The sequence below is a fragment of the Seriola lalandi genome, unplaced genomic scaffold (genome assembly GCF_002814215.2).
Source record: "Seriola lalandi dorsalis isolate HSWRI2012SDOR001 ecotype SW California unplaced genomic scaffold, Sedor1 jcf7180002054983, whole genome shotgun sequence".
NCBI classification, from domain to species: Eukaryota; Metazoa; Chordata; class Actinopteri; order Carangiformes; family Carangidae; genus Seriola; species Seriola lalandi.
Genome location: NW_019525532.1, coordinates 743,002 through 759,664, shown reverse-complemented (window position 1 = coordinate 759,664; position 16,663 = coordinate 743,002). Strand labels below are relative to the sequence as shown.

The following is a 16,663-nucleotide window of genomic DNA, read 5'->3' as shown; positions in this document are numbered from 1 at the left end:
ATTTTCATGAACTGCAAGTGTCAACTAAACCTTCATTCCCTAATTGTAATTATTTTCACGGCGTCAAAATAAAAGCACACATCAATAATGGCAGCACTTTTGTTCATGAAAGCGTATAATAACAGCCACTGTTAATTACAGGGAGTGTCGGGGGACAACAAAGGACCGGCTCGAGCATCATCACCACCATCATCACCATCACCGCCGCCGCCACAGCCGTGCGTAAAAGCCGGTATTGTCGCCGCGGGTGCTTAGTGTATATGGTGCAAGTCGCCGGCAGATAGGCTAATGGGAGGTTTCAGAGGAGCAGTATAATGCAAGATGTAATCTCCATGTTAGGAGTGATGTATGACAGGGGCAGGGTGACAAAGCGAAGGGAAGCCGTGGAGGAATCACTGCAGTGCAGCAGAGCTGTCAGTCACCGCGCAGAGGAGGCTGCACACAGCCCCACTGTGAGCCCGTAGTGTGCAGCCCCTGGCCAGACACCAGGGCGACTGCCAGCTGAATTCAAGGCTTTATTGTATCATTGAAATCATCGAATTATATCAGAATATTAATGTTCGTCTTACATCAGGGTCTTTTGTATCCCTTGCATTGTCACAGTAGCCTTTTTTATCTGCGCAACAGCAGACACATCCAGCGATACGCTCAGGAGCTCTGCCAGAAAAGCTAACTCCAATTGAATTATAAACCTGATCTTAATCATAAACAGTGTAAGAGCTTTTTCTGAGGAGCTGCGGTCCTCCTGTTACTAGGATTTCCTCCTGTTTGACGCATCGCCCCCGCTTTACCTTGCGCCTTTGTGCTGCGTATCGCTCCTCTATAGCCACGGTATCTCAACAAAGCGGGGATCCTCCTCATTGTGAGACATTATGAAGACAAACCTGCTCAGAAACAACCTCTCTACGCAATCTCACCATCACACCCCCTCCTCATGGGCCCACATCCTCAAAATACACATTTCGCCGGCACACACAAGCCTGCTCAGATGCAGAGGGAACCAGTGTGTGTGTGTGTGTGTGTGTGTGTGTGTGTGTATGTGTGTATGTGTGTGTGTGTCTCTCTCTCCCTCCTCCCTCGTCCATCAACCGCTTCCACCAATCTGTGCAGCGAGAGGACCTCCCCAACCCCTGAACCTGAATCTACCCGCCCTGCCCGCTTATAAATACTGCTTGAATCACGCCGGCAAGTCTTGGTCGTCAGAAACGCTCAGGGTTGCAGCAGAACATCCCCCTTCGTCTTATCCCCTTCATCGTTTCTCTGTTTTTTAAGAAAATCTCACGCATCATCCATTTTCATCCTCACTCTTCCCACTTTTTTTCCGAACTGTAGTTGTTTTTTGCGGCCAGTTGCATGCATTTTTCGTCTCCCAAAATGGTTTGCGAGACTAAAATTGTTGCGGACGAACACGATGCTATACCTGGGACCAAAAAAGAGTCGATCATGTGGAGCTCTCCTCCGTCCAGCGCGGCTCTGAATCCCGCCGAGGCCAAGGATGTGAGGAAAGATGCGGTTTTTATCCGCGAGTTCGAGCTCGGGGATCAAGAGGAGGTTCGCCGCATCTTTTACGAGGGTATTATGGAGAGGATACCCAACACGGCGTTTAGGGGGATCAGGCAGCAGCCCAAGACCCAGTTTTTATATGCTTTTCTGACAGGTAAGTAGCCTACCATCATTACTCCACATCAGGTAGCCTGTGCCGGCTCCTGTGTTCCTATAAAAGGGCTCAGACCCACTTTTCTAATGACAGAAAAAAGCTTTACTGATCACATTATTTATGTGTGTAGTAATTATTTCTTTATCTTATTTGTCTTTGTTGTGCTTTTTTGATGTTTTCATCCTAATGTGATTTAGGCTATTTGAGGAACTTGTCTTAAATCCCACACAATCTAACGTTTCTCTGCACTATCTGGCCCTGTAGGCGATGCACAGTTAAGTTGAAATCTGTTGCAACAGCACACTGTTCCGTGGTGGCTCTCTTTCCGCCGGCACACACCGGCATGTTGCTCATCATGCAACAAAAGGCATGGCCATGCGCATGGTGCATGTGTATAACCGGCGAGCCTGCTGATGATGTGATGACATGCCGGTGCCGTGAATGAGTGAGTGAATGAATTTGAGGATTGGTCCAAAGGGTGCGCGCACGCACCGAAAAGGAAAAAGAAAAAAAAAAAAAAAGAAAAGAAAAAAAAAAAAACACTCCCCCGCGCCATCCCAACTCAGACATTAAAATCCCCCGTGGCGCGCACACGCACAGTGCGGGCGCTTCCCCTCCTCCGCCTCTGCACAGCAGCCAATGCGCCAATCACGCACTGAACTCGTTTGGCTTTTGTTGATGTTGCAGCCGCAAAATTTAAGCCTCATGTATCGTGACCGCCGCCGTTACGCACGTCGACATCAATCAAGCTCATATATTCTCAAAATCTACGTAGTTTTGCCACGAAAAAGTGGCTCCCTGAGTCAATTTGGCGTTAGAGTTACGCACCTGACATGAGAGTCCGGCCTGTAATATCCACTAAACAAACTATTTGATTGCTGTTTCTTTGTGGATAATTCAATTGTGTGAGGAGCCATTACCCTCCACATTCCAGCGCTGATGTTTCACACCACGCTGGGGTGCTGTGGAGTAAACTAACCACTAGGTTATTGCATGCCACGCAGCAACATGCTATGCAGCATCCAGCCTGCTTGTTTGTGTTCCCCTTTGCGCCCCCCAGCGTCACATCCGACTAATTACTCCAACATGGAGTGAACTGGTTTGATGAAATCAACACTAGCATGTGAAAACCTGAAGTATTATCCTGTCAGAGTGTGTGGTCCTGCAGCTTTACTAATGTGCCTTACTTCACAGTTTGATGAATGTGACTTTGCAGCCATGTGTGAAACTAATCCTGATCTCTCTTTACCAAAGTGTTCACATTCTACCATTATCACAGACTTTGATGCAACTGTTTTGATGCTTAAATATGTCATATTGAACCTGCTCTTTTTCTTCTGTGTCTGTGTGGGGTCAAATTCCGCCAAAATCAAACATGTGATTCTCTTTTCTGACAGGTTTCGTTTATTTTTCTTCCATTTCTCCATAGTATTGTGCTTTTTCGTGACCAAATCCGTCACGCTGACCTGCTGTGCACCCCTCATTCTCATGGGTGCGCGCTACTACTACAGCAGGAAAGTTATCCAGAGTTATCTGGACTGTGCTCTGCACACGGACATGGCTGACATTGAGGCTTATTACATGAAACCCACAGGTAAGACGTGGGAGAAACCTCACTGTTCTCACTGTAGTGTGAATAATGACATAAATGCACATTGTCTGGTTTGTCATTTGGCAATGCTCCATCAACAGTGTTGATTTTAAAAAGTAATCTAGGAAACTGTTGAGAAAGGTACCGTGTAAAAACACTATAGAGATAAGGTCTGTAAGTTTGCTACAGCAGATAGGACAGACACTTGAAGCTGTAAAAAGTGGCTGGGTCTGAGGAGTCTTCAGGCAATGCAGAGGCAACTCATCAAATATGCAGTTCGTCTCTCTGCTTTCCTTGTCCTCCACCCTTCTTTCCCACCCCTCCTCCCTGTCTCTTTCTCCGCTCCTTCCCCCACTTGCTTCCTCTCTGAACTCCACTTGGTCACATGCAGGGGGGGGGTGTGTGTGTGTGTGTGCATCACAGGGCAATTGATCGCACGGAGGAAACTGCTGATACACTTTTCTGCAGTGCTCTCTGTGTCTGCAAAGGTTCATTTCCACCACTGAAGCTTCTAATTGGAAAGATCCCAGCATTATCCCAAATTAGTCTTCTTACTCGGGAGTTCAGTTTTGTGTTTGGGCGAGGGCCAACTACAAACACATGACACATTTTCACACATTCCCCTTGCCCTGGAACTTCTTGGACACATTTATCCCCTTTTAACCCAAACCACATGGCCAATATAAAAAGCAGGTGTTAGTTAAGCCAGTCAATTGCCCCTCATTGTCTCTATCTCTCTGACATTGTGTCCCCTGGCCTGGTAATCCACTGCATACACAATTGCAATTTAGCATTCCCATTATTGCTGCAGGGCTGTGATGGTTTAGAGGGGGTCAGGCACCACTGCTCTTGGACAATGCTAATGATTATATCCATGCGAACTGAATGGGCCCAGGGGGGATGAACACCTGGGCACCAACATGAAGTCCTGGTGGAGAGGCACCTCTGACATGGCTGTCATTTGTTGTAGCGTGTGTGTTGTGTTATGGCACATAGCAGGAAGGAGCGTGTGATCATGTACAGAGAGCAACGTTTAGCGCCTTGCAGAGGATGTGTTGAACTTAAAGGCCCAGGCTCTATTAGTCTCATGTTACTGTTTGCACGCCAGCTTCCGTTACACCGAGTGGCTAACATTAGCTATACAGCAGAGCTAATACGGAGACGTTCCTTGTTTTGACTGAATCTTCTCAACTGTACAAAGTGTGCAGGTTGTTTTGTATTGTGTGTGTACAGTGAAACTGTAGACGTACGGCATTTGTACATGTGTCAGACAAGCACAAGTGTAGACTGCAACTGTGACATCTCAGAGAACAGTGTCCACAGTGAATACCGGGTGTAGGTGAACTATCAGAATGAGTGAAACAAGTCAGAAATGTAAACTGTAATGTATAAAAATTAATTATCTATGCTAGTATTGGACATAAGAGCCATTGTAATAACAGATAAATGCCCATTAAAGGTGTGTGTGTGAGGTGAGTGTAAGGGTATGTAAGAGATGTTTGCCGCATGTGTATAAAAAACGTTTGGAGGACTGTGTGTGAGATGTTTATAAGAACATGTGTGTGTGTGTGTGTGTGTGTCTTGGTGGAGAAGTGGCACATGGTTGTAGCCGTCTGTGTGTTTCGAGAGAGGGTTTGCTAAATGTGTGGGGCTCCATCTTTCGGAACTTAAAACATCATTTTTAATCAACGTTTAATAACTGAGAGGTCTCAGTGCGGATGATAAATGTCGCAGCTCAGCAATTCATCAACTCGAAGGAGAAGCACTAGTTTAAATCACAGGACGGAAAGAGAGATCCAAAGACAGAAAGAGTGGGAGACAGGGAGGATGTCCTGAGCTGCCCATTCTTTACATTTTTTAACAATTCAACAAAATGTGAATTGAATAAACTCTAATAAGTGGACACTGACTGAGTAATAGAACGAGACTGACTAAAGGCACATATCCCCCCGTACACATGCCGCGACTACACCAATCAATACTCCTATCTCCTCTGTGTGTGTGTTGTGATCACTCACTCTGCTGCCACTTAAGGCCAGCTGTCACCTCTTTCATTTGCCCCGTAATAAAGTGCATGTGCGTGTGTGTGTGTGTGTGTGTGTGTGTGTGTGTGTAGGTGGAGGGGTCATAAAGCAAAATGAAGGAACAATGGCTGGGGGTATAAAGGTATATGGCACTGCAAAAAAAGAACCAATAGCTTGTTTCCTCTGACATAACAGCTGATGATGCTGGAAGAGTTTTATATACAAATTCAATTTTCAAAGCACAATTTGAAATGAAATTGAATCTGTTTAAAGTAAATGAAGGAACTGGATTGAACCGTTTTCAAATTCACAGTATTATCAGTTCAGCTTTCAAAATGATTTTGGACTCTGAAGACCATTATTTGACTTAAACAGTTCAATCGGAGGTTGACAAGGTCAAATTGGTGAAATTACAATACAACATCTGCTGGCCCAAGTCTCATTGCAAGTGAAAAACCAATAATCAGTCAACCTGGCAATCAATATGTCACCATTGATGTGTTAAAAACTACGCTTCGTTTGCTGAGAGGAACTGAACATGAAGACAAAAGACTAAACCATTGAGGGTATTTTATCCAGATAAAACAATTGCAAAATACCTCTGAACTTATTCGTCCATAAGCTTTTATCCACGAGCATCTGACCCTAATTCCTTCTGCTGCACTCATCTAATCTCTTTGTAGTCCTGCACTGGAAGTTCTCAACAATACACAGTGTGGATACGTTATCAGATACAGGGGTGCATGAGTCAGACCAGAAGGACAAGACCTGCAATTCCCTCAAAATAAGAAGATAACACTGAGTTATACTGAAGCTATTCGGAAGTAAACTGATATTGTCAACAAGTTACAGGCAGCAGCATTTTGGGTGACGGTGAAGATTTTCAATTTTAATATTGTCAAATATAATAAACAGCAGAAGAATAACTTCCTACTTGACAAGCTAGAGTAGACTTGAGCTAAACTAGACTTGCTGGAATCGTGGGTTACCAAGGTGACGTTATTTCTTTAGCCTTCCAGAGCTTTAGTATGCTGCTGAAATAGTGAAGTCTACATCTGAAAGCAACAAACACCAGCTGTTTTGATGTTGGTGTTGTGCTCATTCTCATGGATCTTTTCCAGTGTTTATCACTATATCTGGGCTCAGTTCATGTCAGCACTGTTCTCATCAGGCAGTGCTCACATGGTTATCACATGGCTTCTCTCATAGGAAATGAATGCAACTATCATTACTATGACACTCCGTCACTTAATCTCATTGAGCTGAGGAAGATACAACAGCTTTTCTGAAAAGGGAAACCGACTGTAAATACAGAAAGGAGGTGTGCAAGCAGTAGGTGGAAGACATATCCCCTCGCTTGAACTCTTTACTTGCTCAATCACTTCAGGTCACTCTGAAGCAGCTTAGTGCCTAAAAAGTGAATGTAATATAATGAGGGCGACACTAGACGCTGAGCCAAACCCTCCGTGGCTGGAAGTGATAGCCACTCTGTTATACTGGCTGTTTAATGAGGCGTCATTACCACTGCAGGGTCTTATCGAGGCAGGAGACGTTATAATATCTGCCGGTCAGTCTCATTGTAGCTCTGTGTGTGTGTGTGTGTGTGTGTGTGTGTGTGTGTGTGTGTGTGTGTGTGTGTGTGTGTGTGTGTGGGATGAGTTTGCACTCGCTCTGTTCCAGGGGAGAGAGCAGCTTCCTCCGCCGGTACCTGCTGTGCTTATTTTAGCTCTGAGCGACAGAAAGAGGGAGATAGACAGAGAGAGAAAGGGAAAATGTGTGAAGGGAGGGAATGAAGTGAGTGCTACATAGAAAATGGGGGCATCGGAGGGAGGGGTGTGCTCCTCAACTATAAGATATTTGTTGTGTGCACGTGAGCAAGATGGAGATATAAAGAGTTTGCTGGTTAACACACAGACAAATGGTTCCCCTGGGTATATTTCAGACTCGTCAGCTGAAGCAGCTCAGATTAATAAGCAACCTTTTCCTCTCCTATCCCTCCCTCTTGTTGCTGATTGAGCCGCAAGTAATTTAATTATAATTAACAACTAGAAAAAATTGTGTACTGTAGATAAAAAGATACAGAGCAAAATAACCATGTTCAGGTCATTAATCAAAAAATTTATCAAGAAAAAAAAGGATTTATATTTGTTGTTGATTTAGTGCTTTTCTATCATTGTAAATTGAATATCTTTTGGATATTCTGGACTGTTGGTCGGACAAATCATGCAATTTGTTTTCTGTGATTTTAGAGAAGTCCGTACAGCAGGAGTACAGTGCACTGCCCCTGTTTTGGTGTGAAGCCTCGGAGTCCCATGAATGAGCTTACTCAGTCAGAAAAAGGTCTGAAAGCCTGAAAAGGTCAGAACAACATGGAAGCACTCCAAAATCCTAATATGTTCAGCCTGTTGTCCTTTACATGACTGGCTGACTCTGCTGTTCCCAGACAGTGCATACTGAGAAAGTGGAGACCTCACTAGTCCATTACCTTCGCTGCACTCTGCAAGAACGTGAACATGTGTATCTCTTGTCTATTCAGCGTTCTGAGGAAGTGGAGCCGATCATTAATAATGTATTGTAATCTCACTAGCCTCAGCCTTTGTTTCGCAGTCTGCTTAAATCAATACTGAACAAAGACACCCACTGGAAAGAGTAGATGACGAGTCAACAGCTGCGTCATTAATTGCAGCATTGTCACTCTGGTGACCAATCACAATGCTTGATCACGACCGATAAGCAATTTCAAACCCTGTTATAGATCGCTGGGTGATTACTTATTTGCTCTATAGATTTCTGCAGCTGGAGCCAAATGAGTTTGGTCTTGACTGACAGAGGAACAGCATACAGTATGTAGAGATTAAGATGTAATAATCTGGAGTCACTTTAAGCATGTTGGTGTGAAGCCCACCCTGATGGCCTTTGACCCCAGGAATGAGCAGGGAGAGAGAGGTTCAGGCTGGAGACGTAGCAGCCCTGTGAACAATGGCATGCACACAGTAAAGTGTAGCATGTGTGTAAAATGTGAGCATGTACCTGCAGGTTTGCATACAAACAAAACAACATGCATAGACACGTTGATGGGCAGGAAGGCAGTAAAACCAACAGTAAAGGGCCGGATAATGAGCTCCTCTGAGCTAATGGAAATGTAACGGGGAACGCTGTCGGAGTGTGTGAGTCTCTGTAAAGTGGATAAACACACACACGTGACAACACACAGGTTAATGCGTCAGTCTCCTTTGCATACTGAGTTTGGCTTTGAAGCCAACTTGATGGCGAAGGCTTCAATACACATGAATTAGTCATTTTCTGTAACGCATCTGTAAAGCATGTGCTGTGTCTGAGGGTCACATTCCTCTCACACTTATTTGTTCATGACGGAGGAAGAAACTGCTGATGTGTGGGTTGTACGTTACAGGCTAATCCATACTCCGAGCTCTGATCTGAAGAAGATGGTGTGTGTGTGTGTGTGTGTGTATGTGTGTATGGAAGGGCATTAAAGAGGTTGTATGTGACGTATAAGCCCAAGGAACACTAGAAAAACTCTTCTTTAAAAGGGAGAAGTCGTACATTTCATTAAGAAGATACAGACATACAGCACGTCACAGTAAACTAAACTCTTTGCAAACTGGCAACAGCCTGTCTACATGCAATGATGTAAAAGTGATGCAAAATAATCACTCAGGGTTTTCAGGCCATGAATATATAGGAAAAAAAGCTGCTTTCGAAGCCTTTTTGAGTTTTGATAGCCTGCCCCAACAATCTTTTTCGTGAAGCAGGTGACAAGATTGTGGTCAGAACTGATTGTTAGGATACAAATTTATACTTTGACATAACTGGATATTGCACATTTATCCCAGGTGGAGCTATCACCACTAGCTTGCCATCTAACGCATCACAGGGTCCAATTAATCATGCAGTGATGCAACAGTTTCAACCCAGAGCCACTCCTGAAACATAAATCACTGGTGCTTAATGAACCCTGCAACAATGACACACATGCTGCTGAGAAATATAAAAATAACCACAAAGTCACTGTTTGATTGTTAGAACACAAAATAATTAGTGAGAATACACAGAGAATAGAGTCAAGCTACTTATGAGCTTTCATGAGGGCTTACACCCACAGAGTGCTCAGGACGGCGTTTGGCTGACAGATAAGTGAACTACACTGCAGTGAGGCGGCGTCTAGACTGAACGCTTATCAACTGAATTAGCCCTCTAGGTTTCATCTGTAGGAAAAGAGAATAATCTTGTTAGACACCACAAAAAGTATTCCCCTTGTTGTGCTTTTGTGTTTTTTCTTTGTTTTTTTTTTTTGCTCGTGTACAGGCTTCATATCACAACATCAGCAAGTGTTTAACACTCCCACACACATGCACAGAGGCTTATTAATATCCTTGTAAAGTAGTTAAAGAAATTAGATCTGTTGCATTAAAAAGAATCAGATTTTTGCTTGTGTGAGGGCTCAAAGCTCTTCCTTCCAGCCTTGATTTACAGTATTTCTTGTCTTAAGATCATCTGTATTCTTCAAGTCCCCTCCCCCTCTGTAATAACGGTAGATTCTCTGCCCCCCCCCCCGCGTTTGTATGCCCTAGCAGCAATAATGGATCCTTTCAGGCTCATCACTATTACACAGATGCCTCTCCTCCCTCCTCCTCCTCTGCACACTCCTTCTTTCAGAGAAGACAGATGAGTGACTTCTTCTTCTTCTTTATCACCCCGCTTTTCCTCTGAGTTAGCTCATTCATAAGACTTTCTGGCCTCACTTACAAACACATTAAGACATGGGCGGTGGACTGTTATTACCACTGTGTGAAGCTTTACTCTTAGGCAACGAGATGCTGGGCTGTAGCAACAGGGAGCTGAGTGCCTTGTTCAAAACCATCACAAGGATACTTGTTGTTATTGATTCTTACTCATCCCCTTTTCCAAATCATGAAGGACTAAGCAGCTCTGAATTAGGACAAAGGACCTGTGACACATATCTAGAGAGGAAAAAACTAGTCCCAATCAGCTCACTCTGTCCCGCCTGTCTCACAGACAAAGTAAAAATGCTAGAAAGCTAAAATCCAAAACTATTACAAAGTACTAGACAGATTATATCTCAGGTCTGGACTGTAAGGAGTCTTTAATAAGACTTGGTAAGACCTGCAAACATAGTATCAGCTCTGTGGGGCTGTACTTAGGCACAGTGGTGCTTGGAGCAAAATGCTAACATCAGCAAGCTAGCATACTCGCAGTGACAATCTAAACATGCCCTTATTTAGTAGTTATAATGTTTACCATGGTCAGTGTCTTTGCTTAGGATGGTACCATTTGCTAATTAGCACATTTCATGGCAATCAGAACAGTGATACTGCCATTCCTAGTGCCTTGCCACTAGCATGGCTAAAATCCCTTAATAGATCCACTTCATACTGCCGAGTGGCCGACACAGCCTCACTCAAGGAGCTAGGAGTCAATTGACCTGCCCAAGAGACGCTTTACAATAAGTGTTACTCCTTCACAGTCCTCACATTTCCCTCTATGAGCCTCTGGTAAGAAGCCCAGTTTCTCTAGACTAAGGAATTATGTAGAAAAAGAAGTATATGCAGCAGTATGCCACAATGCACCTTCTATTTTGCATCAATCGTGATATTTCACTTGCAGATTTGCAGACACGAGGGTCGAGGGCATCTTCATCTCATATAAATAAAATGACCCATAAGAGCACATCATTATGGCTCCACCACTTTCTTTTGTGCCAAAAAAACTCTGTCTGTCTCTGTCTCTCTCTATCTTCCTATCTCTCAGGAAGTGCAGTTCCCAGCAGAAATAAAGATAGTTCGCTAAGTCCATGCAGTTTAATAGTAGCAGTGTCAGATGCAGCAGTGTCAGTTGCAGCAGATGTTAAGCCGTGATGTTAGGAAGCTTCGAGATCAATATACCCTCCTTAGCTTACAAGAAAAGCCGAGTCAGAGGGAGAGGGATAACAATATTTCTGACTTTTTTCTCTCAGTGTAGTTCATTGTTGTTGTGATCTAAGTGAGCTTTTTGAGACTGGGTCTTAAGTAATACACACAGTCTGATGAGCAGATAGGCAGAGGGGTGGTTGGCGTGTATGCTTTCCTGTGCTGTCCTCATTCCTGGCACAGGCTCAGTTCAGACAGATGGTCATCAGGGCTTTATGGAAGCGTATCCCCCCCCTCCTACACCTCCAACACACACACACAACCACACGCACGAGCATAATAATGCCGGCAGAGTGCCACAGGAGTAACACCGCAGCTTTGACATCTGCCTATAATGAGGCATCATTCCATAGTATTTAGTGAAGGCTGTGAGACACATAACTACTTAAAACTTCTGAGTTGCACAGAACAATCTCTTCAACAATCACCCACCAGTCACAGTTAGTTAGTTAGAGAGTTAGGCCATCCTCTAAGTTTGTAGTTATTCAGGGTATTCAGGAGGGTGCATTTCACCACTGCAAGGAGCTATGACTCTTCCAGCATTTAATTCATAATCACACCTCCCCTGAAAGATTAGTGAAACACTAGTTGAGCACTGGGAGGGCAGGATGTTACTCGGGCTTTCCTGTTGCTGCTGCATCCTATATGTGACAGTTGTTTGATTCAGTAACAGAAGCCTCCAGATCAGCTTAATACAGGGCTTCAGGGGCATGAAATCCTGCCTAACTCACGGGGAATCCAGCAGAGAGGCATGATGTTAATGTGACCGTCTGTTTGTGTGTGTGCGTGTGAGTGAGAGATTCAGTAGAAATAAAGGAGAGGTTATGTGTAAAGGCAAGGAAAGAGAGAGAGAGAGAGAGAATTAGGATTCAGAGCTCGTGGACAGACGGGCGCAGATTTTTTACTGACTGCACGTCAGCCTCTGCCAGTCACAGCCCTCTCAGATTTACTTTATCTATAATAAACAGATGGCATTTTAGTACAACCACCGCCAACACATGCCGTAAATACTGCTGACATTGATGGAAAGGCTGTTTGAACACGGTTACGCAATAAAAACACGAGGTCGAGAGGGTCGTTTTCCTTGAAAGATTATGATCTGTAAAGGAAATGAGCAAGGGGTCTACACCTACACGGCATATTAATTTAAAAAAACTGACTGATTAAGATTCAAAAGTGAATGATTTCAAAGAAGCACGATGACCTGCAACATTTACTGACATTTCTCTCTGCTCTTTCTGCTATTTAACACCCTGTGAAGTTTGTGTGATTGTGCCATGCCGGGGCAATGTGCGGAGTAACAGCGGGAATTCAACTGTGTTTTAATTTTTCTCAGAAGGGAGTCATTCTCTAGCTCTGAATCTAAACATAAAAGTAACACAGATGTTTCAACTAATGAAGTCAAAGGTAGTGACACAGCCGATGAGAGAAATCAAAGTTAAAATGTTCTATAGCTCTTGTTCATGTTGTTTTGTCCCAATAAACCAAACTATAATTATTGAAAATGCCATTTAAAGGCTAAAAAGGAAAATAATTCGCGAGCATAATCATACTGTATCAAAGTGAACAGTTTAGAAACTGCAGCATGAATGTATATTGACATTAAATGAGTTGATATTCAAGCTCTTATCTGTACTCTGGTGGAGGAGCATTGTCTGCTGACATTTTTATCTGTATTGGTCTAACCTTGTTTGTCTATCTGTATGTGTGCTAGTCTTTCTTTTTTTTTTTTTTTTTATCAATCTGTCTGTCTGTCTGATGTATTAACTCTGCAAGTCCCTGATACAGTACTGCTGTAAAGATGCCAGTGTTTTGTTCCTGTCTATGATGTTTTTACGTGACAAAATGAAATTTAATTCCTATAGCACAATCTTGTGTAAACTTGGCAAAGTTTTACTCTGTTCTCTGAGATCTGTCACTCTGTTCCACTACGCTGTGAGCTCTAAGTGACTGCTCCATCATGCCTGTGCTTTTAATCAGCAGCATCTCACAGAGTAGCTAATGCCATTAAGCACCAGTCAGACGCTGGTCTCTGCCCTCCTCACTCATCTACTCCCTGTATCCCTTCTTTTGTTCTCTCTCCCCTGTTCTCTCCAATCAGAGCATCTAAGCTATACGACATGATGCAACATGCTGGTAATGGAAACACAGGACATTCATTTTGACCCATGTTTCTACCCTAGACACCCCTCATCCATTCTAATTATCAGTCTGTTTGTTTATTCCATAAAGGATGCATATATTATTAAGAACTGAAATATAGTCTCGAGCTACACAGTGTATTGGAGCAGCTGAGCGTGTGGGTCTGTGACAGAGAAACTTCAAAACCAAGGTGTTCAACCCCTTTCTATGCTTATATAACAATAAGTATATGACAATTAATCCTAAAATAATTGACATATTAATTAATATTTAAAATAAGCCATTGCAGAATGACAGTATCAACAGAATAGATCAATCTTTTTGAAAATATGCTTATTCGCATGCTTGGCAAGAATTAGCTGAAGGGTTCAATATCACTCTCAAGTCTGTATGGTAAATCCAAGGAACTGGTTAGCTTAGCTTAGCACAAAGACTGGAAATAGGGGAAAACAGCTAGCCTGCACCTCTAAAGTGTGAGAGGAGAAAGTGCCATATATTGTAAATGTGTTAATTAATGAGTTTAAGAGGTCAAGGTAGGCTGATTTTGTTTCCCCTGCACAGAGCCAAGCTAGCTGTTCCTCCCTGCTTCCAGTCTTTATGCTAAGCTAACAAAACAGCTGGCTTTGGGTTCACCACAAGGACATGAATGGTGTCAATCTTCTTTTTCTTTCCCAAAATGTTGAATTACTCCTTTAAGTTTTAAGCTTTAACTAAAGCCTTTGCTATACCCTGCTCATACAAGCCAAAGCTGATTATTATTGTGTCTTGTTTCGGCCAGGCTCCTGTTTCTGGGTGGCAGTGCTCGACGGACGTGTGGTGGGCATCGTGGCGGCGCAGGGCCGTGAGGATGACAACACGGTCGAGCTGCGGCGCATGTCGGTGGACTCTCGCTACCGCGGCAAAGGCATCGCAAAGGCACTGGGTCGTCGTGTCCTGGAGTTCGCGGTGCGCAACAACTACGCTGCTGTTGTCCTCGGCACGACGGCTGTCAAGTTGGCCGCCCACAAGCTCTACGAGTCGCTGGGCTTCCGCCGAACGGGCCAGAGCGAGGACTACAGGCTCCCCGGGATGAGCCGCTCGCCGCTGGAGAGGCTCTTCTTCCAGATCCGCTACAGTCGCTACCGCCTGCAGCTCCGTGAGGAGTGAGAGGTGACAGGGAGAGGGAGAGAGAGAGATGGAGAGAGGGGGAGATGGAGAAAGAGAGGGACAGAGAGAGAGAGAGAGAGAACAACGACCCTCCTTCACCTGAGAGCCCCGACCGCATCCTCTCCTCTGACAGCTTTTATTTATTTTGTGTCATTAGAGATAACTTCAAGTACTACTTAACACCTCTACTATTTCATCTTTAAAGTCACTAACGTTTTTATTACTATTATGCTTTTGTTGCTGTTGTTTTTGTATTATACTTTTACATTTTAAAAGAGTTTGTTTCTTTTCTTCTATTTTATTAATCTATTTTTTGTACTTTTACCCCTCCCTTTTCATTGTGGGAGAAAAAAAAAAAATTGGCATTCATAGAAGACATCTAACTGGCACGCCGACTAGGCACCCTCCCCGGCCTCTTTGGTTTTGAGCTCATGTGACTCAAATCAATACTCCCCTTCATTACTATTCCACAATGCCCCTCTTTACCCTTCCCCCGTTACCTCAAGCCTTCCCTTCCCTCCCACATTCTCTTAATTTCCTCGCAACAAAACTCAACAGGCAGGTTTAGACACGTGCGAGTGCAATGACACATTTGCATTCGTTTATTTGGGGGTGGATAGAGCGATGGACAGGGTTGGGAGGGGCAGACATGACTTCTTTCCAGAGCAAAACACACTAAAAAAAAAAAGTGTGGAAAGCTTGTGCTGTAGATTCAGACACTCTCTCAAACTCTGCAATGTCACATTTTGTGTATGCATTGTGGACACACACGCAAACACACACGCACACACACCAGTTCATTTGGCTTTTAGCCAGTCCCTCAAGACACCATATTGAAGCACAGCGAGAGTGTGTTACTGACCCCCAGTGAGAGAGAAGGATGACAGGATGGTTGCCGGAATATGCAGTGTGTATCCTGCATCCGAAATGGACATGAATCAACACAATGCATCTTCCTCACACATGCCTCCTCTTCATTCTCCTCACTAATTATACGATTGGATCTCTCCTTCCTCTCTATTTTTTTCTCTCTAGATGTACCATCAGTTAATCACTCCTTTTCTCTGCTGGAGCTGTGGAGAGGGTTTTCTGATTGGTTGAGGTGACAGGAGGGTGGCGCCTTCTCGCTGCAGTGTCCCTCTGACAGAACCCAAGATACAATATAGCTGCATGTCAGAGCTTGTGTATGTATGTGCGATTGTTGGGAGTATGTTACTGTGTGTGTGTGTGTGTATGTGTGTGTGTGTGTGTGTGTGTGTGTGTGTTTGATGAGGCTGTGGTCAGACATTAGACCACGCCTCATCACTGTATGATGAACAATTAAGCTATTTTGATTTTGCGTGAACAGATACGCAACTTTCTTGCTGAGTCAAGTATTATCTAACTAAACAATACTACTTTCTATGTGTACTTATAAACTGTTTACTGATTGAATCTAGATAAATTCTAACATTTTGAATATGTTTACTATTTGACTGATAATTAGTAATTTTATAACTTTAAACACATATTACCACATTGTAATATGCAAATTTTCAAAACTACAACAATTACAAAGTAGCTGCAGTCTAAGCTCCACGTACTTAATCCAGGTTATTGGGGAACAACTTGGGTAAGACATGACTACTGGAAATACTTGCAATCCTACAGTACATAACTGAGCACAAATAGCAAATAATTATTTAAAACAATATACTGGCATTAGTATTACCCCTCCCCCTGTTTATTTATATTGTGTATACAGTTGAAAACTCATGTAGCGAACTAAAAGTCAAAGTTTCTCCCATAACACCTCTCTCCATCTCCATCCTCTGAACATACAACCAGCAGTAGATTCAGCCATCCACTACTCTGAGCCTAAGTTGTGTCATTAAACCATTTGTAAAAAGCAAAATATAAATCAAAATACAACAAAAAAAAAATCACATAAGGAGAAAAAAGAGAAAAAAAAACTGAATACAAACGTAATCGTCATGAAGTTAGCACTGACCCTCCTTGCCTTGCCACCCTTTCCCTTCAAACTCTCCCCTCCCCCCCATTCATGAATCTGTCTGCAACCCTGGGCTAGACCCCACACCTTCCATTTGAACCTTGCACACCCTCCACCGACCTTTGACCCTCGCTGTCCCAGTCCCGACCCATTCACCCCCCCCCC

The 16,663-nt window shown here is 43.6% G+C and overlaps 1 protein-coding gene across 1 annotated transcript; it reads left to right on the top strand.

The window, feature by feature from the left end:
- Window positions 1-1,206: 1,206 nt before the first annotated feature.
- On the top strand, window positions 1,207-16,657 carry aspnat (aspartate N-acetyltransferase). Its single transcript, XM_023396778.2, has 3 exons — window positions 1,207-1,657; window positions 3,087-3,251; window positions 14,141-16,657. The coding sequence occupies exons 1-3, from the start codon at window positions 1,354-1,356 to the stop codon at window positions 14,506-14,508; spliced, it is 837 nt and encodes a 278-aa protein (XP_023252546.1). The 5' UTR covers window positions 1,207-1,353; the 3' UTR covers window positions 14,509-16,657.
- The last annotated feature ends 6 nt before the right edge of the window (window positions 16,658-16,663 follow it).